Genomic DNA, 27,691 nt, shown 5'->3' on the forward strand with positions numbered 1-27,691 from the left:
GAGGGGAACTGCAACACATTATTCCGGTTAAATGTTTCGTCTTAACACATCTTAAATAAACCTGACAATACAAAGAAATCTGATTTGTAAATTCACGCTTTGTCACCGCACACTATTTGCAGGCAACGAGTGAAAATAATGATATCACCTAGAAAAGATGACACTGCAGTCACAACAGTGTTAGTGGATATAGGATGCATTTATATTGTTGGTTTTGTTGTTAATATCAATTTGCAGCGTTATCAGAATACCTGAGATGGGTTGGCATTTAAGCCTCAACTATAATCATGTTTAAATTCAGGCTCTATTTCGCTGTGCATATGACAACTGAAAGTATTTTATCTGCACTATTCACTTTTAGTTTAATTAATGATTATTTTTTTATGTTTTTGGAATGATTCTATTTGCCTTCTTGTGATTTTATGTAGCTGTAAAGCACTTTGAATTGCCTTACGAAGTACTTACGAATTGTGCTCTACAAATAAACTTGCCTTGCCTTAAATATCAGTATTCTTAAGATATTAAGATATGATTCAGGTGAAACATTTTACCATAGCCTTTAACAGCTTCGCTTGTAGTGGTTATGGGTAATGAAGTTCTTACACACAATTATGAAAGATTTACTTAAGACACTTATATTAGTTCTATATAGTTTGGATAATTGTATGCGACAGGTTATTCATTTCCTAGATTTTAAACTGGCCATGACTCAGCCTTGTTTGAGCTATGGTAATTTCTTCTGTTTACACATGTATACAATCCCAATTTAACAATCATCTTCCCATTTTTGATATCCCATAAATGCCAGTTAGATTTTGGAAGTTGTCATGTTTGTCTTCAACCAGCTAGACTAAAAAGGAACACTAAAAAGGAAAAAGGTGAAGGGAGGAACATCAGTGTTGCTAAAGTCTAGATAGGGTGGAATGATTAATACAAACATACAAAAAATATGTATCTTTCCCATGTTTATTTAGAAAAATTGAATTTTCGATCATCCTTCTGTACCCGTGACACTGCCCTCCCTGCCCCCCCCCCCAACCTAACAGCAGTGACTGCCGTGCAGGTTCTGTTGTGCCAATTGTTGATACCATAACAAGATGATAGGACTCCCTGAACAGAGAGGACTGAGGCTGAGAAGGAGAAAAGGATGCTGAGGATAACATCTCAGTTCACAAACATGATGAGACAGAACCAGTGCATTTAATACCATAGATCTTCAGAGGAAAAAAAAAAAGAAAATAAACATCATGACATAATTAAGGTGGACAAAACATGTACAGATTGGGAACATACTGTTTTGACAATAACTACAGAGTGATTATAAACTTGAAAAGTCTGTTACAAATTCAGCAATACGTTTTCAATACAGTTGTGATTTTGGTCAATAAAACAAATCTTGCTTTTTGTATTTGCCATTTTACATTGATGATTCAAAAACATTACATTTATGCTAAAATTACATATGAGTGACAATGTTAGTAGAGTATTATTTACTGTATATGGTTTGATATCATATGGATGATTGCAAAACCTTTAGGTCTAGGTTTTAAAATCATACTGACCAGCCGCGTCAAAAAAGTAATAGTGATAACAATATTAATGTAATCATCAATCTACACAGCTCTATCAAGAAAGAAGTGTCCATTCCTGCTCTTCTGGTGGAAACCCTCTGCTAATATTACTCAGGAAGTTGACCAGGAACAACACAAAGTGAAGGATGCTGCATGCACCTCGATTCAACAGTGTCAAATGACCATGATGGAAGCTTTTATGGTGCACTGGGAACAGCAAGGGGTAGCAGAGAAAGGACAGGACCAATGAGCCTGTTTATATTCCTCTATTCATTTATTTTCCTCTACACAAACACAGTAAAGTGAACAAGATGGCCCTATTAAGTGCCATTGGTAATGACTGATCTTTTTTTTCCTTCCATGAATGGGGTGTTTAACTTTCCCCTCCAAGGTGACGTCAAGTGTCCATCATCAAAAGAGAGGTCATGGATTGGCAAGTCCAGGGATTCAAACATAATTCTGTAAAGAAGCCAGTAGGTTGATTTCGTGGTCTGTTGATTGGTTCACCAGCTGGAACCATCAGTGGGGTCTGGCAGTTTACTGGCCAGTGGGCTCACTTGCCAAACAGTTAATTGATGCCGATAGGGTAGTTGGTCTGACCATGGTTTGGTTTGACCAATGGGATGTTGTTTGACAGCTGGCTAATATCTTGTCTGGTTGATCGAAGCTGTAGATTAGATGGATCTGCTGATTCATTGCGTTAGCTAGTTCCCACCCCCACAGCACTGGCCACTTCTGCCCTGTGGCGCAGCTTCCTGCAGGTCCACGCCGCCTCTGCCTCGTCCACCAGCGCCAGCTCCACCCTGAGGCTCGTTCTTCGGAAGCTTCTTGGCTGTTTTGAAGAGCGATAAAAACAATAAATATTTGCCCGAATGTAACATGAAAATAAAACCTACTGAATAATCTTTTTTTCTTTAAAAATCTCAAAAGATTAATAATTTTCTCTTGGCATTGAAATAAAGCTTGAGAAAGGTGACTTTGATGATTTTCAAAGAATTATTTTGTCACAATATTAATTGTGCTGACATCAGAGAAAGAAAATCAGCAAATGCTCAGCTGAACAATACATTTATTAATCTGTGAGTATTTCTGTTTATTCCTCTCTCCATCATGCTTGAAAACAAAGAATTTCTGAAGGTTTTGGGCTGATTATTGAAGATGCAACTGAAATGCCACACTGAGCTCTGGAATTCTGTACTATGCATTATTCACTATTTTCTGACGTCTTATCTAACAAAAATATGAATATTTAAAGCCAAATCGTTCATGAAGATGGCTGCCAAATTATTTTTTTGTTTAACTAATTTAACTAATGGTTGCAATTCTAAGGAAAACTTACCTATAGCCATGAAAATCTCATTGACATTCATAGCAGTCTTGGCTGAAGTTTCCATGAAGAGCAAACTGTTGTCATCTGCGTACGCTTGAGCTTCCTAAGCAAACAAATACAGGATATATCTAGAGACATATCTATCTATCAACAGTGTATAATAATCTTTTCAAGAACATGACTGAAGAACCGCAACAAGCTTCGACTGGAAACACCCCCCTCACCTGGAAGTCTACAGCCCTCTTGCTGGCCAGGTCTGCTTTGTTTCCTGCCAGTGCAATAACAATATTGGGGCTGGCTTGTCGCTGGAGCTCCTTCACCCAGTTCTTTGCACGTGTGAATGTATCCTTAAAAAAATGAAATAAAATAAAATAAGAACCACGCTTATAATCATAAGACACTGTGTTGACCTTTAAATCTCTGATGTAACTCTTAAATGCTGCATTTGACTGTAAAAACGAAAGAGCAAAGTTCTGCCTTTTGGAATTAAGCAATCATCAACCTCGGTTGGAGACAAGGGTTAGCAAACAGGTGACAAGTCTTTCGACTGTCTTGGCTGATGTCCTGCTAAATTTCATGTAACTTACTGTGTTGGTGATGTCGAAGACCACGATGGCAGCCTGGGCTCCTCTGTAGTACATAGGTGCCAAACTGTGATACCGTTCCTGTCCTGCAGTGTCCCAGATCTCAAACTTGACTGTTGTATCATCCAAACATACCGTCTGTGTGAGGAAGGCAGCTGAAAATAAAGACATTAAAAACACAAATTAAACACAAAGCAAGAAATTAGCTCATCTCCTCAGGTGGACTCTCATCGTTTAAATGATGTAAAGACGGAGTCGGTGATAAAACTATGAGGACACATTTAGAGTCACTGCAGCTTTAACAAGGTAATCCAGGAAATGTAGTGGTATAATGACCACAGGGAAAAGGAACGAAACCTTCCAGCAGAAATATAGTTTCTACTGCTGTAAACGACTGTCCCAAAATATGATTGGAACATCTCAACATATGGGAACCAGAAAATAAATCAATATTGTGGAAATGCATAAAAAGAAAGCAAGTCACACCAAGCAGATTAAGAAAACACAATAGTTTATGAATGGAGGCACAAGTGCATTCGTTCCACAAATCAGCCAGCGGTCACATGATGGACGAAGCTGAGCTCATTCTTACATACTTTAAAGCTTTGTAATCTTTGACCAGCTAAACACAACTTCAGCACAATGCAAAATTGCTGACTTGATTTTAGTCTTTGGTGAATATCCTGCCCTTATACACACTAACGCAACACTACTCATGAGCAACCCGCCGCAGGAAGAATGGGGGGGGGGGGGGTCAGTCCAACATGAAGTCAAAGGGACAACTTCATTTTATGGCTATAAAACAAACTGAAAAACAGAATTCTTCCTCCTCATTCTTCAAATGCATGGGAGACATGGCTCTAATCCTTGTTGATTAGGGATAACCAGAAAAGCATGTGCATGGATGGCACGAATGAAACCACAAAGGCGTTTACACCCCATTCATTTAAAGACTACACTGATAACCTGTTCATTTCTGTGAGCGACAACAAAGCTTTTGTATTAACCTGTTGTCTTACACAGCAGTGAAATGTGTGTTTAATACTGAGTGTTGAAGCCTTGGATGCCAGTGGGAAAGGTGTGAGCGTAGAAAGAGGGGAAAAAAAAAGCAGCTCTGTCTGAAAAGTCAGCAGTTCCACAGGAAACCCAACACTGATGTTTGTCCAGCTGGACTGTCGATTTACATTTTACATCCACATTAAAATCTTATCTCCATTTTGCTCCTGAACACCATAAATGTAGTGAAACCAACTGTCTAAGGTCTGCCTCTGTGCAAACTGTTTAACACCACAGAAAGATGATTATATTGCTGCTTTGAAACTCGGATCTCTTTAGATCAGCTTCACTCAACAACGGGAGCCCAGAAAGTCTCCCGTCGTTGCCTCGACTGCTTTTTGTTTCCAGTGACCTCATGCATCCGCTGCCTAATTTTCTGTCCATTTTTTTGGCTAAAAAATAATAAATGTTATTGGACAATTTTCCTTTAACCTGTAGGCCTTCGTGCTGTGTGAGGAACTCGGTGTTCATTCGAGTCAGGTTATCCTGTGCAAAGAACTGGTTATACCACTCAACCTGCATGAACTGCGAGCAGAAGAGATTAAGAGTAAACAGATCCTCCAAGCAGTCAAGGACACCATTTGTTCTGAATCAGTACTAACGTTTGGTTTCTTTCCCGGTGTTTGTGCGTGTACGAGAAAAAATGTTTACAGCAAATTTATATGACGCCACGGTGGATTTAAGACAAGCCCAGAGCTCTACTTTTAAAAATAGGCTGACTAGAACTTATCTAAGATAATACTGTACGTGAGGGAAGTTATCGCTCATTTCCAGCAACATCATTTTTACAAATGTCACTGGTAATGATATTTAAATATCAGAAATGATTCTAGTACACAGATAGTTTGACACCACACACCAAAAGATATGTCGCCTTTTTAAATAGAACACAGGGCAGAACCAAATGATGAAACCAGAGAAGAAGGCCTCACCTCCGATGGTGCTCTCTTGGTACTCGTGGAACTGGCCTTTGACAAAGCGCAGCACCAGGCTGGACTTTCCCACTGCAGATTCTCCCAGCAGCACTAGCTTAAACTGACAGATCTTGTTGCTTGCTGCAGTGCCGTTGGTCCGAGCTGGTCCACCTCGCCCTGCCATAATGCTGTGCTGAAAATTGTGGAAAAGAAAATGTTGCAGAGGGATGAGGCTGGTTGGTTGGACTTGAGGCTTGGGTGAAGGAGGCCGGTGAAGCGGAGGTCGGGCAGAGTGAGTTTAGGTCAGGCAGGATGTGCCGGGGCAAGACGAGGCCTCACCAGTGGGAGCTGGAAAACACAGCACATTCAGTTAAGCTCTTTTCCCAATAGAAAACAGGGTGTCTATTAAAACAAGCACAACATCTGTGAATCCAACACGGAGCCAAAACAAAAATGATCCCTGACAATATTAAGGATGAATCAAATGAAATATTGTGTATATTGTGTGTAAAACTGTGTCAGCACTAAAGCTTTTGTTTCCACTCCAAAATGTTTTCCAACACTTTAAAATCTTAGCTGTTTTGCATCCCGCGAGGCACCGAGGTAAACAGTTAATCATTTAACTTTGTTTAGTATAAACAAGTGCTGGAGGAGAACACTTAGTGTCTGAACTCAAACTGTGTCTTCTGCTTTGCTCCCACAGGCTGTGCTTAACGTAAGCTGAAAATGCTGGAGAACACATCGCAGCAGAACATTTCTGCTTTTGCTCTACTAAAAGTATAAAATGCCAATAAAGCATGAGGCTGTGCAGCAAAAGGGGGCTGAAGTACGTTTTCAGTTTCTTAAAATAAAAGACTGTGACATCCTATTTTCAGAACAAAGGGCTGAATCCTTACAACAGAGCGTTGGTGCATCATACATCATCCTTGAAGTAAATCTAAAAATTCCACTTGTGCATAAATAATGATTTAGCATAATTAGTAAAGCATACAAATGAGGCGTTTACAGTTTAGAATAAAGTCAAAGCCATGAGTTCAAGAGAATTGTGCATAGACCTGCAAGATAAAACTAAGTGAAACTGAAGCACTTTCTAAAAGAAACAAATCCAGATCCGCCGACAGTCTGCTTAGATCTCGACAGCCAACCGAAATGAGCCTCGGTCAAAAAGGCAGCAAAGAACCTGATGATTACCAAGAATGAAAACCAGAGTTCCTTTGTGGAGAATGTCGAGCCTTACAGAAGTAAAACCATGTGAAGAGTATGTGAAGGTAGGGTAGCAAAACCAAAGTCATTCTTCAGTCACATAACAGCCAGTTTGAGAAAATAAACCTGAACGATTCTTCAGTCATGAAAAGAGAAAATCCACCGTCACAGGACTCCGAGCATGAATTGTCTGAGCAAATTCCGAATGGAAACGTGGAAAGAAAACCAGACACTGAATATCACTGCATCAGTACCATCCTTTCATGGATGCTGGGCAGCTCAAATGGTCGAGTGGGCTTTTGCTTTGTTGCGTCACCCCCCTCCTCTCTCTGCTTTCTCTCTTTCCATGCCACTTTTAAATGGAGGCCCCTCCGGTGTGACATGGTGCTGGCAGCATCATTCTGCATAAGGCAGATGTTAAGGGACAGGTACTGAGAGTCCAATCAGGAAAGAAAATATGGATGCAGAGAAACTCAGGACAGGCTTTCATTTCAACAAAATAAGGACTAAAAGTAAAACTAAAATAAGGAAACAAAAAGAAAAGGCTGTGCATCATTGCTCTCCATCACACCTTCCTGCTTCTTGGAAATGCCCCCCCCCAAACATATTTAAGCATAAATGTTTGTTTGTTGTAGTGACTCATTTCTCAACGAACATCTAGTCACAATTTAAATATGTAAGATCTTTGTGGTTGTTTCCTAGTGTTGAGACGAAGTTGATAAAATCTAATTTAAGATTAACCCACACCACAAGTTAAAATCTAACACTAGCAGCTTTCAGGGGCCATATTCAATCATCTGAAGACTTGATAGCATCAAAAGAAAAGAACACCATGTTTTCAGATACTTGACATCATGAGAAAAGAGTGTGACGTAGAAAACTAAAACTTTGAAAATGTTTCAAGTCAACTGTTGTAGAATTACGCTATAAAGCTTTATAAGTTTTACGTGCCCAGAGAACACCACAACCCCGGCGACTTGTTCTCTTCACGTCGGCCAGTTTTGCGTATCTGAAACCTTGCCTAATCTCTCTTTCTTTTCAGGGTTATACACATTAGGTCAGCCAGCTTCTGCTTGGTTAAAGGACAGGAAACAAGTCAGCTCAAAGCAGGAAGTGAAGATTGCAGAACATGTTTTTACTGCTGAGCACAATAAATCCAGCGCTGTTAAAGGAACAGCTTAAAGCAGAACCACAATAAATACCGGAGACAAGCAGGAGGCCAGACCATTTCTGAAGGAGAGAGAAAATGTGAGGAATAAGGAAAACCGATTCGGTTTTTTCTCAGCTCGCTGCTGAGCAGAGCTCAATCTTTAGCATATGACTGGAGAATTCTTTAGAACACCCCTGTTTTATTTTGACAGTGTAGAAACCATGCTGCAGACATTTTTCAGGTCAAATTTATCTTCAGTATGCTTCCAAATCTTTTTATTCCTATTCAAATTTCAAGGAAGGTTGTTTGGAAGCACAACTGTCCCCATCTAGAGCAGACATCAACACTGCATTTAAGGTCACCCTGGACTCTGAAACGAGCAGACAAGCAGTCCCTTAAATCCACAGCAAAGATGACAAGGAATGAATGCTCTCTGTTCACTTAGGTAAACAACAGGCAGCCTGTACTCCATCTGACAGCGAGCAGCTGAGCTGACTGCACCGCTTAACATTCCTCGTTAGAGGAAGCAATGGCTGTCTTTAACAGGTTCAAGACACGTAGAAAAAGTTGTGTGATTACAGGAAAACTTTCATAGAAAAATGTGAATGCAGCTGGCTCAGGTACACTGGATAAGATAGATAGCTAACACAGTGCTGTTGCACAGAGACATTGCTAAATACTAAATGATGCTGTCACTGATCGTATGAGCAGATCAAAAGAGGGTTTGACCAAAAAAAGCCTCAAACAGCAGATTCTACACCCTTCTGTAGGATTTCTTTTACCATAAACACAGACCACATTATCCATGTATCAACAGGAGGATGATTACCATGTTAAATCATTTACAAAATACCTTTCTAGAAATACCGTAATTGTAAAAACCACTGAGGGCCACAGCAGTAGAATCCATTCCACTGCACAGGATGTAAATGGTTTAAATAGCAGATCGGCCCACAGGTTCTCACCATGACACAGATCTGCTTCACACATCTTAAGTGTAGCCTGTGAAGGATGCTTTGATGACATCCCTAATGGGCTCTCAAAACTTTCACAAGGAAGTGGGTCAGAGAGACAGTGGGACGTAGGTCAGAGAAAGGGGGAGGAGAAATAACAGGAAGAAGGTGCAGACAAGAGACCCTGTGAAATATTCATCATGGCCTCCTGTATGTTCTGCTGCCAGCAGCATACAAGAAACCAGCAGGGATTACAGTGCATTGAACACTTAGATAGAATAAAGTGTGAAAACATTTCAAATATTAAATTGAACATAAGCTTTTATGCTCTATAAACTATTATATTATCCTAGTATATAGGATAAGAGTTCAAAGCTCATGGTCAAACGCACATTTTTCTGAAACTTAAGCAAATTTGAACACTTTACTGCAAACTGGACATTTAAGTTGTAGTCGTATTTAGGAGTAGTGAGAGTTTGCATGTGGTGCAGCACTTATTTTAGATTCAATTCTAATTCTTCTTTTCATCCTCAGCGTGTTCAAATTAACATTTTCTACAAGCTGCATTAAGAGAGTTCATCAGGCAAAGAAAACCCTTTTAAAATATGCACAAGTCAGTTAAGCATCAGTTATGGCTTGACCTAATGAAAGGTTAAAAGAAATAATAATTAATAAATAAAATGAATTATTACAACAGGAGTGTACTTGCATGCATGTTTAAAGGGCACCGAAGCTCTCACTGGGTTAAGAAGTAGTCCAACAACAGCCTGCTGTCGCTATACCAGTTTCAAGAAAACGAGCTGAGACATGTGCCATTCACTCAATTTAAAGGGTGGGGTCCAAGAACAACTGGCAGTATCTGATATGCAGTGTTGCATATCCACTCTTCCTTTGTTTAATGATCGCAGTGTCATCCTGAAGAGGTATGTGTTCAAGAACATTTTCACCCAAGGTGGCAATAAAAGTTGGAAAAGCAGAATCATTCTTAAGACCCGACTTCAAAGACAACCCTCTTGACCCAAGACGCTTTTCCAGTTTTTAGTTTCTAGTAAAAATAGTTACTTTGAAAGGGACAGTTTAAGGGGGAAAGTGGTGACATAACTTAGGACAAACAAACAGGATACACATCACAATCGCTGTGCAAGGCCACGAAATCACAGGCACTTCCTTTACTTGTAAGTTCTGTGGGAAATGCTAAGGGACCAAAGCCAGAATCATGGCTGGCCATAAGTCCAACCACCACCTTGTGATGAGGTATATAATAACCCAGTGACGAATGACTTTACTAATTACCCATTAAAACACAAAAGATGCCTGAAAGGTGCCACATCAAATACTTACTCACATTTAAAACTAAAACATTTGCTTGTTGAGGCAGAACTCACCAAGTGACCTAAAATGCCCTTTGTCCCCTTTATGTTTTACACATTTGCCCTTTATTAAGTCAGGGACATCTCATTGCAAATGTGATATCTCTTATTTGACAGAGGAAGATTTTTAAAAATGATGAAGTGACATTCTGTAGCTGAAAATGTAGATATAACAACAGCGTCTTAAGACAAATGCACTTCTACCATGAACGGCTTTAGAGAATAAGTTGCAGCCAACACAGCTGAACAAGAAAGTTAGACCCAAAACAGTAATGTTATGCTTGTGGGGGTTAAAATACTAGGCCGTCAATCCTGGTTTGTCAAGATAGTTAGTCACTATACGAGGACAAGGTCCACACACCATAAACAGAAGAGCTCAAGCAAGTAGCGATAAACTGTAAATCCTCTTCTGTCTCAAAGGTCCAAGCTCTGCTCCTGTTATTAAGTCATAAACAGGAACTATGAAGGTGCACACATATGTGGTTATATTAGCTATTAAGCTGCCATGCAACCCCAACAAATTCATTTGCAAAATTGCTACAAAACTTCTCTCAGCAGTAATGACAGTTTTATAACGAGATGGCACTGCTAAAAGTTAAAGAGTGTTGGCACAGGGTGGTCTGTGAGAAAGAACCTGAAACCTCCTCCAGCAAGTTTCAATGTATGGTTAAAAAAAAAAAGGATGAAAAAACTGACACCATAAAAAAAATACAAAACAATTTAAAGGCTGTTAAACGACCTCACGGGCTTTCCTGAACATGGTTTCTCTGAAGAAAGCATCTGGAAAATGCATTTTTGAGTTGAATTGTTAACTGAAGTCTCAAAGACAAACACCGATTATCAAGTACTTAAGCGGCTGCATGAAAGGATGGTTGTTTCGTTCAAACCACATGACTTTAGCACATAGTACACCCGCTACCGCAGCTGAAATACAGCTAGGTGTCAAACTAAAAAGATCTTTCTGGTTTTGACCAGCTGTAGCAGAGGTGCTAACTCAAAATCCTACCAAAGTGGACAGGTTTGCTGTTTGACAAAGACAGACAAGATAATCGAGCAAGTACTCAGTTAAGAACTGTTAAAAGATACGGTCTAACGTACTAAATGATATCATTAACATATGATATCATTAACGTTGATGACATAACACTGACTTGGAAGTTGTACCAAACAGTTGGCTAACAAAATTAACGCCGACAACAAACAAAACACCGACTATTAATCGTACTGTTCACCTAGCATTAGCCCTAGCTTGCCAACTTGAAATAAAAACAGATACTAATGCTGCGCAACTCAAAGGTAAACTTGACTTCTGATAGCATTAGCTTTGTTAGCCGCCATAGCCCAGTGTCACAAACGTCATTAGACAACTTTCCTTTCCTCGGCCAAACATCGTCAGCTGTTTGACAGATGAGAAACTCGGGGACCTCATTACACTGTCTGCAGCTGGCATGAAACGATGTCATATGTTTTCTCCACAGGTCTTGTGGCACGGCTTCATGGATAGTTGTTCAATGTGTGATCTCCCTGGGCTAGAAGCTCGGAGCCGCACTCGATCCAGTCTAATGGACATTTAGGCTGAACCCGACTTGACTGGTCGGTGGTGCAAAATTAGACCAGACCAGGGTTAACAGCTCTTCGACAAAAAGTCCACCATGTGTTCAGAGTTACTCTTCCCTCCCATATTAAATCATTTCAAGTTGTTTGACTTACATTACTTTTTCTTCTTGCGCTGATCTCATCGGCAGTGGCTGTCTTCTTCTTCTTGGGCTCTGGCCTTCCCTTCCGGTTAGCAAATTTTCCGGGAACCTCCCACTTTTTGTCAGTGGTTGTCTGACCAATGATAACAGCAGCTTGCACAAGTCAGCTATTCAGCGGCACAAAATGTTTTTCAGGGTTTCATCTTTTATGTCTCCATTTCAAACTTAGAAATATTAGTCCAGTCCATTAATATACAGTGGATTCATTTCAATATAATCATGCAGATATTTAGAAGTGATTCTAAACCCTGTACTGCTCAAATAGCTCAAAACATCAAGTGTTATCAGTTTTAATTTTTTTTGTTTTATTTGTCATACTGTCATATATATTCACTGATTTCCCTTTTTAAACTCAATTTGCTGTTATGGAGATTTGTTCTACACTTGCAGGTTGCAGACTCTTGCGAGATCACAGCAATGAGCTCTTGCAGTAAAAATGTAGAGACAGTCTAACCATGAATGAATCTGAAAAAAATTGCAAAATGAGACCTAAAAACAAATAAATAATTAAATACATACATTTTCACATAAATCGTTGGTCTCTTGCTTATTGTGAATTTGTACGCCTTGCATTTTGTTTCTGCAGCCAGTTGTCGCCACTGGGTGACACTATATGCTTTTATGCTCACACCATACATGTCAAGAATAGACACACTGATGTAATTTGCAATAAAACAGTTCTGAAAATGTCGATAAATTGTCGTCATGACAATGTGTTCCTGTATATCTGATAGCAAAAATGAATATCAATATTCAAATAATTGTACCCTGAAAGCTGGAGTGTGTGCTTTATGGATACGCTGGGTTACTTCAGTTATCGTTGACCAGTGTAAAGCCACCAGTCTTTATAAATATAATGTAGTATTATTACATTAAAAACTCGAACGCAACTCTTTGTACAATATACTATTGGCCTGTGCAAATATGGTTTCTACAAATGCATTTAGCTAAAGAAAACTACAGTAAGCAAATTGTTACTTTACACGACAATTCTTGAAAGCAACAACAAACTTGTCATAATCACACAGTAGTTCAACAATATTTATGTCATCAGTGTAGATTTTCTTGCGTATCCAGATTGCTGTCCCTTGCACCATGGGATTCAATATTGTCCGCCCTCTCTTGGTGGAGTGACCCCTGACAGTTTCTGTTTGATACCTGCTCCAGCAGAGACAACACAGGGTCCTGTGAGTGGTGGGTAGGACTGGATCCTACCAAGTCATTTTGTCTAAGGCCACTGGTAAAACTTTGTTGGCACTGATTGTGCCCTGTGCACATCATAGTGCAGATTTCTGGAGGTGCCAGTGAACTGATGACCGAGTGACACTGTGACTGGCCGGTAGGAACAATGGTCGAATGGATTGGTGTCTGGGACCTGGTTGAATTTTGTGTGACATCAAAAGTGGTTTGAGCACTGAATGGTGGATGAAAGTGACCACAATTTATTGTTGAACATTTGGGGAGTGAGCTGTGTTTTGTGGGAATAGGTGCATTGTAGACAACCTGTGGGGCCTGACAAACAACTGGGAAGCTACCGAAGGCTGAACTGATGCTTAGAAGGGATGGGCCTACCTGAGCATGAGGGTGGGTTATGTAAGGGGGGCTTGCAGCGGCCTGTGGAGTTGGAAAGGGGCCATACTGGGTCTGTAGCATTTTAGCTGTGGTTCCTTCTATGTCAGAGCAGCACAGGTGTAAACAGGTTGATCCGGAGCTTGATGAGTGCAGCAAGGTGGGATTTGTACTGGGAGCAGGTGCTCCACTGCAGCTCCAAGCATTTCTATCAGGGTGGCTAATTATTTCATGATGGAGGTGTAATTCAGGTGATGTATTTAGAGGGACATCAGGCTGCCAGTAGCAAGAATTTCTCACACTGGGAGAGGTATGGTGGAGCATGGTCATATGAGACTGCAACAAATGCATGATCTCATGGAGCTCCTTAGTCAGGTTGGATACTTCCTCATTCAAGTTGGTCACCTGAGAAGAAAAAAAAAGGAAAGTTTACTACATGTCTGTTAAAAGCTTTATCTGGGCTTTGATTTAATGCCCAAAAACTTTTACTAATCAAAATAGCTTATCTAGAAGTTTTGTTCCCCCTAAAAATAAACCCTTTATGCATTAAAATTTGTTGTGAAACTCCACATTCAAGGTTTTGCTTAGAATGTCTTTAGTGTTCATTCAGTTTGCATTATTGAATTTGTAAATAAGTCATGTCTCATTTCTATTAACTCAGCTCCTTCACATGCTGGGAAGACTGGATCTACAACCTCCTGCTCTCTTGCAACAAGAAGAGAGACAGAGTGTTGCTTCAAATTGCCAAAGTGATTCTTTTTGTCAAGCAGGAGAGGAAACCCTGGAGCTTTGTTTGTAAATCAAGAGGTTCTGGAAGACAGAAGAAGAAAGTACAGCTTTCTTCTGTGTTACGGATCAAAAATATCCACAATGCCTGCAGCACATTTTGCAACACTTCAGAGCTGGCTGTTAAATCTAAACAAAGCAGTCATCACGAACAAGGCATTTAGATGGATTAAAACTTGCTGGGAGGGTTGTAAGGCATTCACACAAAAAAGTGTATCTATCTGTGATACATGCAGGGCCACACAGTCCATACGGAGAGCAGGTGAAACACACATAAAGGCCTACCAGTGAAACAGCTAAAAATTAAATGAGTGCTCGCAGATAACATGTGTCTATACTTGACCATTTTAGCTGATAAAAACGCCATCAATTGATATAATCATAATCTGTTGCTAAAGACTAATATTAGAATAAAACTGATCCTGAAACCACCATAAAGCAAGCATACGTGGTGGGCATTGTAACTTAGGTGGTTGGTAATTATCCATATAATCCATAAAACTCTTCAGTAATACCAGAGACACATGAAAAATGCTTATAATCTTAAAGAAAATGTGGCAGGTTCATTCGCTATTGAATATATTATTTAACGAAAACCTGTTGCACAACCTATGTGACGCTTTAGGTATAATTTGTATAAGGAACTGGGTACCGTTGGAACTGGATATGCCCAGGGTTTAACAAGTTAAAATTAAATACATGGTAAATACATGTGGATAAATAAATGCATTTATTAAAAAAAATAAATAAATCACCTCTTTGTTCAGTTTGCTGATGTTCTGTCTCGCTTCTTCTGTCTCCAAAAGCAGATTAGCACTCACCTGCAACTGGTCTGAAAGAGGTTAAAAACACAAGGTTGAACACAAAACAAGGAAAAATAGTCAGTCATATTAAGAGCTGACATTTTCCTCAATCTAAGTTGATAGGAAAGCATTTATTAAAAACATTTTTTTTTAAATTATGGCTTGATATTTTTTCTTTCTAAATACAGTTCATTTATCATCTATTATGTCACTTTCAGAGAGTTTACCTGGCACATTAGTCTTTGTTTCACACTGCTCTACATTGAATTGAAATGTGTGACCATTGTCTTCAATTCCATCCACGACCCTAACAGGAGACAAATAGATGTTACATCATTTTAAGTAGGTACAAACAGCACATAGGCGCAAAAGCATGGTGGAAATTATACCTGGGACTCAGGCTTAGCGGACTAACACAAGGCAAAGATGGAATGAGTAACTTGGTAGGCCGATGATTCAAGTCTGAATTATTGTTGAGACAGAGCAAAGGAGAAGTATTGAGCTCTTCACTGATGAAAGACTGAGGACAGGGGCTGCACTCTCTACCTCCCTGAACAGGGGATCGACAGAGGGGGAGGGCCTCCTCCCCTAAGGTGCTGAGGCAGGGTTGATGGAAAGGGCTGCCGAAACCTTGTATCGGAGGCACTCTCCTCTGCTTGGAGTATTTCATGTCGTCCAGTTGTTCAGCATAATTTGCCTCAATGATGTAAGGTAGTTTGTGGTCCATAGAAACATGACCCTGTGGAAAAACAGTAAAGCTGGTTGGAAGGTTGCATGTGTGGGTGTACATGTTTTGGATATTATCTTTGTATGTGCACTACCTATGATAACACTATACCACGTTTGGAGAACAATCTTCTTTTAGATCATGTGCATCACCACAAAGCCCATAAGTTGCATGCTAAGGAATATCATCTTGAGGTCACATTTTACTACTTGAAGCCACTGACTGTACTCTGATCAGCCATAACATTGAAACCACAGACGGGTAAAACTTATTTTGTTGCATTGCAATGTTTTGCTGGGAATGTCGGGATCCTGGCATTTACATCAATGATACTTTGACACTCCTGTACAGTAGTAGGCAACCCAAGAAGGAAACAGAGAGTCCAACAAAAACTGCCCAGGAAGGGCTATGACCAAAATTATGAGGTGGTCACTCCCAAAATACCAATCTGTAAATAAAATTAACTGTACGTGTTACCTTCATTGTAGTGGGCATAGCCTCACAGCCTGTTTTTTTTTATGGCCACTCACAGGCTCTATATATTACCAAGCATGCACACAAAGCTAAGTTCACTAACGCAGCAAAGACTTTTCATTGTTGTATTTTTGCAGTGTTTTGAAGACTTCTTTTCGCTATCTCTTGTGAAATCTAACTTGTGTGTTTGTATGCTTTTTAAGCTTTGTTTTGATCTCTGTATATAGTGTTTCTTTCCATTTTTCTTATACCTGTAGCCTTTATTTAAACATCTCATTCATATTTGTCTTAGCAAATAAGTAATTAATTGTAAGTAATTCTGGCAATGTTTTATTCTACATTTGCCACATCAATTCTCAGTTTTTAAACACAGTTTAATACCATATAAGTGAAACAGACTGAACTGATTGCCACATGTATCAAGAACATCAAGCCTGAGACAATCATCCCAGTGAGCCACACACACACCTGAGAGGGCCTTGGTGTCCATGGAAACCTTCGTACTCCCTAAAGGTATGGAAGTCAGCATTAATAAGGGATTATTATTCATGTCTCTGTTAACCAGGAGGAACTTTTAAATGGTTTCCAAAGGGTTTTCAGTTAGATGTCTTACATCAGCCTCATTGCCCTCTCTCAAGTTGTAGGTGAGGTTGTGATGGATGTCAGAACTGAACCGACTGCCGTACTCCGGGTAAAGCCTAAGAACCTCCCTTAGAGCTTTAACACTGATGTACTGTAAGTCACAGTAGGTGAGCGCCTTCACATCTGCATTTGTCTTGATCACCTTGTCATGCTCTGGTAGGTCAGCCCCAATAAGGTCACCTTTGCCTGTCGAGATTGTCAGACAAAGGAGTTACAATGAGATGTTAAAAGATACAGACTTGAGTAACTAGTTAGAGATGCGTCACACTTTGTGCACACTCACCCAGTATGGCTAGGACCATACGATCTTTCAGAACCTCCAGGGAACCCGAACAGACAAAATAATTAGCTTGTAGGGCATCTCCTTGGCGGATAAGATATTCCCCTGGTGCACAGAAAGAAGTCTTGATGTACAGAGAGAGGGAACGTAGACATCCTCTGCTGGCTCTTTCAAATACAGGCAGTTGCAGGATGTCTTTGTTCAGATGCATGGCAATGTCTGCTCGCAGTTCATCTGGGAAGTCATGCAACAGCTGTGAAAGTATGAGGGGGGAAAAAGCCACCATGAGGTTGTCAAATGCTCATGCAAGAATGCTTAGATACAAATCACCCCTTTTGTATGAGGAGGAGTTATTCTTAGAATATTGTTTTGATATTTCAGTCAGCACATTGTTGGCACATTGTTTCTTAAAGCCAGCAGAGATCTTTTCATGCAGCATTCCAAACACCCAGGTATTCCTGTTAGGAGGGTTTTGATGCCCGAGAAGAGCTGAAAGGGGTATTCATAAACTAGAAAAAAAGCACCTCTGGACCACTTATACTGTTCTATTTCAGCTTGATAAAACTATAATATTTCACATCTACTTTTTCTCAAGTGGAATAAAACACAACTGCTGTCGCTCTACAAGGGACTGCCATTAGAAATTCTTAGCAAAGAAAATTATTTAGAGCATAACTGCTGGCTTAAAACAACAACTTCTGCTAACCCCCCCAAAAATGCACAGATTGTGGTTTTCAAAGTTGATGCACTTGCTGGATGTGTCAAGTTGATCAGCAAAAACAGACTGTAATGAAAATAAGCATGTTCACAGAAACCAGTAGCTGTGTCTGTTACTTTCAACAGTGAATTAATTATCTGTAGAGGTGATGGTGAGGGTGTTAATGAGTATTCTCTCTATTTCAGCTCTTAACATCTCCAAGATGTGCTCTGGCATTGTCATTGAAATTCTATTTGCTACAAAGTGGTGTCTACTTAAGGAAATGGATTAAGACTCAAGAGAATTTGAAATGTGTCCCACATTTAAATGGACCACGTTTCTGAATCTAGAAACATCTGCACGGATTGTAAGGTTTCTTTTGAAAGGCATTACTTCAGCCCATGACACCAACACTTTTCATGCTGATCAGTTGCATATTAAACAGTGACAATCTTTGACATGAAAACCTGTTATTAGAGCCATATATGTAAAAAAAAAAACTTCTATAAATATATCACAAGCACATTTTTTCCCTAAAGAAAGATAATTACTGCTCATTTGAGATCCTCTTTCACCCACCTCATTGGCGTTGATGCCATTGTTAACCGACCAAGTGGCTTGAAAGTTCTCCAGCATTCTCTGCTTCAGCTGCTGAGGTAGTCGATGCACACGGATAAAGTCCTTGAGATCTTTCATGCGGGTGTGGTAGAGTGAGCGCCGAGAGTACATGCGCTGGATGATGGCTGTTACGTTACCAAAGACCACTGCATGCATCAGGGCTGGAGGTGGCAGAGGGATAATCTCAGAGTATAAACAGTATGCAGGAATTTTCTGTTTCTGCTTTTAAACTTACCACCAATGAGCATAATACAGATGGAGAAGATTTTCTCCGCGTCAGTGTTGGCACAAACATTGCCAAAACCGACACTAGTAAGGCTACTGAGGGTGAAGTAGAGAGAGGCGATATAGGCACTGGGCATTGAGGGACCACCCGTGGTGCTGTTGATGTACGGTGTCTCCAGGCGCTTTCCCAACTCTTGCAGCCAGCCTGGTGAATGAGGTCAGACAATGGTTGTAAAACATTAATGTGAAGCTCTCAGGTGACTGAACATTGGTGTTGTCATTTTTTTATCCAATGTTTTTAGTCTCCTTCAATGGAAGACCTTTTCTGCTCTGTAAGTGACGAAATGGGTGATATAATAGAGTGACATAATGCATCTGTGATATAATAGAATTACTCTATGACCTGGACTTCCTACTGGCTAAGAAGAAAAAGTAGAGGTTAAAATGATGCTGAGGGATTCAGGCATTCTAGTATGGCTAAAAATGTGCAGCCTAAAGACATTAAAACTGTCTCAGTAAAGCTAATAAGGTAAGAAGAACATTATACTCTTGATTAATTGGTGTGGGAGTGGTTAAAACACTAATAAACTAAACTCACCAATATCCCAGGTAATGGGGTCACTGCTTTCTATCTCCTTGCGTCCAATGACATACCAGACGCAAGCCATCCAGTGAGCCAGTAGAGCAAACACTAACATAAGCAGGGTGAGCACCACAGCGCTGTACTGGGAATAACGGTCAAGTTTCTGCAAAAGGCGCAGCAAACGTAGCAGACGCACCGTCTTCAGCAAGTGCACAAGAGAGGTCTGGACAAGGAGTGGGAAAACAGAACATACAAAATTGTTGCTGATTATCATTCTCCAAATTACAGTTTTATTACAAGTTTATCTTGTAAGACAAATGTATTGATATAAGCTGTGACCTATTTTCTTTTCGCTTTACATAGTCTCCATTATAAAGCCCCTCCAGAAAATTGAGTGTTTCTAATTGCTGGAAAAAAGTCAGTGTTTGTTCCACTTTGGTTTTGCTGCAATTGAAAAGATGTCTCTTTGCATTAGCAATTGTAGACTCTGGGAAATGTTAGTCACTGGTCTTAAAGTTAGCACACCTAAAGATGCTTAAAAAAATGAATAAAAAAGAGGGGAACATATGTTTTTTTAAGTTATACTGACAATCTTACCACTGTGATGTTGAATGCGTAGAGGAGATCAAAGGGCAACGCTGCAATCAGATCCACAAAAAACCAGGTTGTGCAGTAATGTAAGTAGATGGATCGGGGGTCATACACTACCTGGCCTGATTGACTCACATATGTTGTGCGGAAATTTAGTACAATATCTGAAAAGAAGCAGCAAAAGTGGGAATAAAGGAAACTGTATCACAAAGCAGAAAGAAAACATATAGACTATTAAACAATAAAGACTATTGTAATGTACTCAAAATGTAGTCACTGCAACTTGCATAAACAGCAAAAGGGAACAGTATGTGCTAGCCGTTGAACTAATTTTGTACCACTCTGTCGCCAGACAAACTTGTTGTGAGACGGAAGTTGAGGGACGGATGTTTAATGACACTTTGGGTAGAGGAAAATTTGGACAAAGTGAGAGAAATCTAATTATGATTCATAGCCTGGGGCAACACAGACACCCTGAGTGGGCGAGAAATGTTTGGAGGTGGTGATGTGTTAGCCATTGCCAAGGAAACAGCTGCACTGGGAAATCCTGCCTAATTTAAACTTACTATTATTGTCTCCACATAATGCTGCTCAAGATATTTCAACATAAAGGTATACTGGTGTGTAACGTGTAATCATTGCAGTAGATGTTTCTTTGAAATTAAGTGGCACAAGCTACCAATTATCTTGCTACATCCAGTTAAATTACAACCTTCTGTCTGAAGAAAAGGGTATATTTACTGAAGATGCTAAGAGCCAGTGCAAATTTCTGAAATACATTTTTTTTTAATGTTTATTCATTTATTCAGAAAGATTTTATTTCAAACTTGAATACATCATACCAAGCATGAAGAGCATCTCCACTGCTATGTCACTGCCTATGGTGCTACGACTGACAAGTGAACGATGATCGCTGCCCTCACTATGGCTGACAAAACAGACATTGAAAGGCACAGTGACAGCTACATAGAAGGTAGCCAGCAGGATAAGCCAGTCCCACAAGGCCTTGGAGACACTGTAGTGGAGCAGGATAAAACGTGACTTCTTTACAGCTGCCACCTTGTACTCAGGCGGGGAAGGTTTCTGGAACATTCTCTGAAAATATCACAAGACAATCAAGACTTTGGATATATGAACTTGCTTTGAAAATGAAGTCATCATATTATTATAGTTTTTTTTCAGCCTCTGTCAGCTCCCTCTCTGTCATGGTATATTGGAATCAAATGCATTGCCTCATGATTACCATAACTGGGGCAAGCTTTGATTAAACTGTCACTTGTATTTACATAGTGAATAACACGAAAGATGTTAGCTGTTAAGAGTGCAAATGTTTCTAACTTTGGACAAAAGGTTGAAAAAAAAAACCTAATTTGCATCAATACTCATACGTTTTGGGATGAACTATTTTCATGTCAGAAGTTTGTGCTCACATCAGTCAGTTTCTTCTTGCCCCTCTTGGTGAACAAGCTGTTCAGGTGGTGCAGGACTGATCTCCCCCTGTCTTGAATTTGGGAAAAGTGTGGTCGGTTGCTTTTTATGGTTTCATTTGCAACTTCTGACATACCTATGTGTAAAACGACAAAACCCACCAAATGAATGTAAATTTGATTGTGTAATATTTACTCTTTACATTTCATTGAGTAATATCTAATAAAATTTGAGTGGGGCCTGTACGCAGCCATGGCTCACCATCTCCTGGAGTGTAGTGATGGCTTTTCCCATATGATTCACTGACGTCTTTGAAGGATAACAGGAACAACACCACCTCACCTTTCTCGTTTTTAATAGGGACAATATCCAGGAGGCACCAAAACTGATTTCCTAACAGTATCAAAGATGTTACAAAGACATTACCGAACAAATAGCTAGAATTATGTTTGAATCACTTTTAATGCTACGTAAATCCTTATTTATTCTTTAAATGTTAAGAAAGTTACACTCAGAATTTACAAAACTCTATTATTATATTCCATGGCAAGTCAAAGAAACCACACGATCCTCACCATTTTTCCTATAAAAGCAGACCTCTCCTTGGTACTCCTGCTGGCCTTCTAGAGCTTTATGTACCTGCTGGATCACATTATCACTGGTCTCAACCCCGTGAAGGAATCGACAGGTGCAGGTTTTCTGCATCACCTCAGTCCGAATAAATCCAGTCAGCTCGCAGAACCCATCAGAACAGTAGACTACAGGGTAGCCATAGCGACCCTGAGCATTTCCCAAAAGAAAGTTACTGTCTGTGAAGAAAATATAAGAAGACCAACAGCAGATGTGTGAGCTTGACAAACAGAAAGAACTGACTTAGCAACAGGCAATAATTCTACAGACATTTGTTTGGTTACCTCTTTCTCCACTTCTCAACAAGCATCACTTCAGATTTGATTCATGAGTTGAAGCATGAACAGAAAACATTTTGCCTCCATCTCTTAACCATTCTGTCTGTCTCCACCTGTCCGGTGTTCATCAGGGACTTTGAGAATTTGTTAATTATCAAATGTTATCTAATTATCAAAAGTCTTGAGTTCAGAGTGGCAGTAGAAGTTGCCATGATGATGTCAAGTGCAACATTTAATCTGTATCAGACTGAAAATTTACATGAATTTTGTCTTGATCGGACCACTGCTATTTAAGAAAAACCTGCGACTCCTTTTAACCTCTTACGCCACCTAAAGCACCACAAAGCTTTACCGCACATGTCAGTGTGATGTTCAAGTTTCTGGAGTTGTGGACATATGGATGGTTTAAAAACTGAAACATGGATGACATGGATGATTTTCAATTGAAAACCTGCTCTCATTTTGTTTTGTATTGAATTTGTAGGGCAGTTCATTTGTAGTAGGCAGTGCAGCCTCTTAAGAGTTATATTTAGGGAGAGAAGACGATAGAGTGGGCGATTAAAGAGAGCACTAATTTTTGTGCTTTACAATCAAAGTCTGACTATCAAACAGGCAAAAGCAAAATATGCAAGTCAGCTAACATTGTTGACCAATTTGAAAACACCAGAAGGTAATTCTACAATTACAGTGTGAAAAAAACAAACAAAAACAGCTGAAACAGATTTCAAATGTTGAAATATTCTGTAAACACAGTAAACAGAAAATAAAGACGAAGAAGTTCAAGAAGAAGCTCTAAGTAGTGCAGACTACAGCGTAATTGTGCTAGAAAGCAACTCCTCTCAGCAGATAATGAAATATGTGAATCAAGAAGCCATCAAAGTGGACATTTAAGTTAAAAAAAGGTATCCATATCATGCCAGCAGAACAAGTTAGTTATTAGTTAAATAGTTAAAGATGTCATTTGTGGCAAAAAATAGAAACACGTTATCTTTGCGAAATAAAATCAGATTAAAAGATAAAGACAGTTAACCTTTGCCAATTCTTTTTAGAACAGACTGTGTTGTTGGTGAAGCAGAGAATTAATAATGCAAAAGGAAATTTACTCAAAGCACTGAATCCACTTTGCAGCTTTGAGAAGAATTCTTTCATTTTAACCAGGAGGAATGTGGCAGGCAGCCATGTAGTCAAAATTCACTCGAAATCAACAACTCTGTCATAATACCATTGCTTATGTACTTTGAGCTTGATCACTCAACACGGCACACCAGTTTTCACATTGCATGTTCATGGCAACTATACTAAGAATAGCTTTCCACTGCAGGTTGTGTGAGGAATATTATCTCTGTTGACAAGCTGCTAAAGAGAGAAAGAAGGAAGGCTACCTAATTTATGCAGTGCCTTATAAGCACTGGTCTATTGTAAGGAGGAACAACAGCCAGATGTCTTTGTCATTCACTAATAACTGCAGGTCTGCTTTCAGTTGTCAAAATGTTCAATATCTCTACAAACAGACTGAATCCACAGAGGTGTCCTCTTTCAGCTGCTCACTCTGTCCTTGTATGAATGCTTGCAATTTCAATTTGAAAAAGTTCTTTGTTTGTCTATATACCGAACATTTTAATGATGATATAAGTACAAAGACAACACTGAGCACCTATTCACACTATGAGAGAGGAGCTTTGTATTTCCCCTAAAGCTAGGAAAGTATGTACAGACCACAGTCTATTCAGATGCATGCAGTTATAGCTAATATCTGAGCAACAGGCAATCATTATATGTCAAGTCTGTCGAATGAGTTGTGTATTCATCAGAATGCATCTACCATATAGCATAGCATATGCTTTATTAGCTAAATCTGTGAAAAAATGTCAGAAAAGGACATGGTAACCAAATAGATTTGAATTCAAGATTTTTTTATTACACTTATTGCCATGGCAACACAATTGTGGAAAATCTTAATTTAGCTTCATGTGAAATTGACTGCTCACACATCAGGTAAAAACAGCCGCCCATTTCCAGTTGGATATAATTTCCTCTGGAACAACAACTTTGGTAATTAACACTCCTTGAGTGGTGCTGCATGACTGAATCCACATCAGCCTCTTGTAAAGATTCTCTTCTATGACCAGCTCTCAAACTCTGTCAATGCTAATGGAAATCAATCAGATTCCCATCTCCGCTGTAATCCTCATGAACAAAAGTGCAATTATTTCCACCAGTTGTCACGTCGTGTCCCTGAGATCAAACCTGCTTTCCCCTTTGGCTTCATTTTATCCAAAGGTACAATATGGTCTACAGCGACAGAAGCTGCTACACCTTTATTTCTCTTTGGAATCTGGCTTATTTTCTTTCTGTTATTCAATTTGTAGTCACTGGAATAGAATTATAGTTATTTAGCACTTGAGCGGCAAAAAAGATGTGAACTAACCTAGTAAGTTAGTCTTGTAGTGATAGATAGATGATAGAGATAGTACGCAAAATGGGAGTTTTCTGTCTAAAATATCCATTAATTACCTACATTTAGAAGTGGCCAGTAATAAAATGAATAATTCAAGTAATTTTCCTTCTTTCAAAAAGGTTGACAGAGCAAGACCTCTGCTGATATTTGATATACTCTCGCTCTCTGCATAATTCATTTTAATCAATGTCCCAGCTTTTATGTCAGGATCATGTGGATACTGTCTCCATTCCCATTTACAGTGTCTTCAGAAGACACCTTCATTTCAGTCAAGACTTATTCACTGCTGTTTTCAGGCTCATTAGTGTTCTGTCCTGAAACCGTCTCTTGTCAGTTGGTTTGACGAGAAATACTGTTTCACCTAAGATTGAGAAAATGGCTGCTGCTCGCATGTGTCTAAATGAAGCTCCACATATCTGTGTATGTGATCAGACAAGCAAGGCCAAGACAAACTGGATAAGTGATGGAGGATTTGTGTGCGTGTGATGGGTTTGTGAATTGTGATGAATTTGTGAAGTGGTTAGGCTGTGAAAGACATGCACAGTCACACCCATACACTATTTTCACCATGTTCTGAAAAAAGTCCCCTTGAGCTTGTTAACATCTTTCTGCTATGGGCTAAATTTGAAGTATGTTGCAGATTGACAAACTTTTAAATGGACTTTTAAAGCAAAAACACAGCACACACAAAGAAAAGAAGGATTCAAAAGGTAAAGCATCACTAAACATTACTGTTAGGGCACGAATATAAAGGCCTTCTGCTGCTCTATCTTATAATTCTGATTTAATGATACATTGGCAAAGGCAATAAGTCTATATGTTTAAGACAAGGTATGCAAAATAGACTTAGGGTGTTATTCTATTGCTGTTTAAATCAGACTATCATATTGAAATAAGAAACTTTAGGACATGGAAATTCAAAGTCCTACATAAAGCTGCATTTATACTACCACTAATTTGCTGCTCCAGTTTGTGTTTTAACACATTAACTCAGACACAATATAACATGTGAAAACACAAGTCAAAGTGAACTCGCAGATTTTATTTCCTGCAGGTAAAATCAAATCAAAGGTGGGCGGCTTTGAAGATAATGATATCTAAAAGAGGTAAAACAGGAACAAAACCTTTAGTCTAGACTTCACAAACAGATGATGCTTTTTTATTCTGCCCTTTTATTTCAGTTGGTTGAAAGATATGTTGCTACTGAAACCGGATGAAGCAGTTTCTTACCTTTAGTCTGAGGGCGGCTGATGGTGATCTACTGTGGGTGATATTGACTTTGACTTGGCTGCTAACTGAGCCATAGGGCTTTTAAGGTCAGAGTATACGAGTGCCTAACTAAAGTAGTAAGTTATCTTGTTAAAATCCATTTTCTTTTCATGGGCATTCCTGTATCAAATTTAATGTAATCTAACTACTGAATATTTCACTCAGAAACTATATGTGTGAGAGGTACTATCAACACTCTGTTCTTATATTTACGTATTTAGTCAAGGTGGAGGTTATTTTTCATTCTTAAATTAACCATATTCTATTTTTTACATTTTGCATGATAAATCTAGGACTCTTGAGAGTTTTATTTTATATGTTATATCATAATTGTAAATAAATGCTCATACACATATTTCCAACGAATATGAGATAGTAAAGAAAGGTTAAATATGATTTTTAGTTGTTTTTGTTGATATTAACAATAAACCAAAAATGATAAATGGGAATGATATCAGAGCAAGGAGCAAAGCCAGAACAAAGACTGCAACACTTAACCAATTAGATTAAACCTTTAAATGATTTGATTTGGCACGTTTAATGAGTCAGAAAAGCACTCTAACACTAAGCAAGACATAGCTCAACAAGCCTTTACTTCAGTTACAATATATTTTTGTAGTCTTATAATTGGATCTCATCACTGTTGAACACTGCTTCGCTATTAAAAAAATGTACATAACGAAACAATCTGCACCCAGTGGATCTTATCTATGTCCCACAAACCTGACAAACAAAGTGAAGCATTCTCTATAATAACATAAATGCCAGTAATGGCAGTGCTGGTAAAAGCTCATGACATACTTCTCTCCCAAAAAATACTTACGAGTACCATCAAAGTGGTTTGCAATGCTGTCCAAGAAGGTATTTTGAGGAGCAAGGAGGCCCTTCATCACAGGCATCTTGTATTAGATTTTGAAAAGGAGAATCTCGGTTTCCAGTAGCTCGTCACCATTCCCAGAGATGGATCAGAAAGAGAATTAAAGTGCCTCTCCTTGGGGTCACTTGCAATTACTCTGTGTGGAGTTAGTTATTTCTCATCTATCACATGGAGTTGAAATGCAGAGCAGCTTCTTAAAGAAATGTATTTTCTTCTGCAGGCGATAACTCAGATGTTTGCAGTTCTCTAAAGCTCCTCTCTCTGTGTTGAATCAGGAGTTGTCAGGTTCAGTTGCGTATCATTCTGCTCTGATCTCACAGCAAAGTCTCACTCCAATCAATGTGGTTCATGGCATCTCCGAGTCCCCTGCCTCTCTCTCCCTCCGCCCCTCCCTCCTTTCTTCTCATACAAAGGCTTGTACCACCCTCCCTTTCCACACCCCCTGAAATCATAAGATGTCTCTTATCTTCTTTATCTCACACAAAGCCTGTGTCCTCCTACTTTTAACTCCCCAGAGAAGTTGTTGGAAATTACTTTCTTTCTAGATCTGTTCTTGTCTTCTCACTCTCTACACTTCTGCTTTTTATTGGGAGGTATAAGATGCTTTCCTGCTGCTCAGGGTGTTAACACAAAATTAACAGTAGCATCTCTGTTTCAGAGCTTGATTCTGTAACACTGTGAGACACTGAGATGAAGCTTAAGCCTGTGCTGGTTGCTGTGGATACTCTGCAACACACTAGAAAATAAGAAGACTTCTTTGGAGTCTTTATGAATATTCTTCCTTTCTCCTGCCTTTCTATGGCAACAGAAAAGTAAGAACATGAGGCAAATGAAGTGCAACATTGAAGGAATCTCGTTCTGGTTCAGT

The 27,691-nt window shown here is 39.3% G+C and overlaps 2 protein-coding genes and 1 long non-coding RNA gene across 4 annotated transcripts; 1 reads left to right on the forward strand and 2 right to left on the reverse strand.

The window, feature by feature from the left end:
* The first annotated feature begins 1,199 nt into the window (after window positions 1-1,199).
* LOC140272865 (uncharacterized) lies at window positions 1,200-2,114 on the forward strand. Its single transcript, XR_011907983.1, has 2 exons — window positions 1,200-1,601; window positions 1,632-2,114. It is a non-coding gene; the product is annotated as an uncharacterized lncRNA (long non-coding RNA).
* rab5c (RAB5C, member RAS oncogene family) lies at window positions 1,954-11,951 on the reverse strand. 2 transcript variants are annotated; one of them, XM_072368359.1, is made up of 6 exons: window positions 11,842-11,951; window positions 5,474-5,803; window positions 3,489-3,640; window positions 3,126-3,248; window positions 2,911-3,004; window positions 1,954-2,403 (listed from the first exon to the last, which is right to left on the reverse strand). In XM_072368359.1, the coding sequence occupies exons 2-6, from the start codon at window positions 5,637-5,639 to the stop codon at window positions 2,276-2,278; spliced, it is 663 nt and encodes a 220-aa protein (XP_072224460.1). In that variant the 5' UTR covers window positions 5,640-5,803; window positions 11,842-11,951; the 3' UTR covers window positions 1,954-2,275. The 2 variants fall into 2 exon arrangements, with proteins under 2 accessions (XP_072224460.1, XP_072224461.1); XM_072368360.1 differs by lacking the exon at window positions 3,126-3,248.
* A 445-nt stretch (window positions 11,952-12,396) lies between these two features.
* kcnh4a (potassium voltage-gated channel, subfamily H (eag-related), member 4a) lies at window positions 12,397-26,845 on the reverse strand. Its single transcript, XM_072368596.1, has 16 exons — window positions 26,770-26,845; window positions 21,887-22,120; window positions 21,573-21,704; window positions 21,314-21,447; window positions 20,726-20,978; window positions 19,890-20,047; window positions 19,308-19,515; window positions 18,720-18,914; window positions 18,446-18,645; window positions 17,173-17,422; window positions 16,861-17,075; window positions 16,716-16,754; window positions 15,436-15,785; window positions 15,274-15,353; window positions 14,999-15,075; window positions 12,397-13,862 (listed from the first exon to the last, which is right to left on the reverse strand). Exons 1-16 carry the CDS (start codon window positions 26,843-26,845, stop codon window positions 12,939-12,941), a joined length of 3,525 nt encoding a protein of 1,174 aa, XP_072224697.1. The 3' UTR covers window positions 12,397-12,938.
* Between the last annotated feature and the right edge of the window lie 846 nt (window positions 26,846-27,691).

The sequence above is a fragment of the Leuresthes tenuis genome, unplaced genomic scaffold, assembly GCF_036924035.1.
Source record: "Leuresthes tenuis unplaced genomic scaffold, fLeuTen1.0.hap1 SCAF_17, whole genome shotgun sequence".
NCBI lineage: Eukaryota > Metazoa > Chordata > Actinopteri > Atheriniformes > Atherinopsidae > Leuresthes > Leuresthes tenuis.

Coding starts and splice junctions, on each gene's coding strand:
- rab5c (XM_072368359.1), bottom strand. CDS start 5,639: ATGGCAGGGCGAGGTGGACCAGCTCGGACCAACGGCACTGCAGCAAGC. Junction 3,641..5,473: donor CCAAGAGAGCACCATCGGAG/GTGAGGCCTTCT, acceptor CTTTATTTTCAG/CTGCCTTCCTCACACAGACG. Junction 3,005..3,125: donor AGAGGGCTGTAGACTTCCAG/GTGAGGGGGGTG, acceptor TTGTTTGCTTAG/GAAGCTCAAGCGTACGCAGA.
- kcnh4a (XM_072368596.1), bottom strand. CDS start 26,845: ATGCCTGTGATGAAGGGCCTCCTTGCTCCTCAAAATACCTTCTTGGAC. Junction 15,354..15,435: donor CCGCTAAGCCTGAGTCCCAG/GTATAATTTCCA, acceptor GTCTCCTGTTAG/GGTCGTGGATGGAATTGAAG. Junction 13,863..14,998: donor TCAGCAAACTGAACAAAGAG/GTGATTTATTTA, acceptor TTTTCTTCTCAG/GTGACCAACTTGAATGAGGA.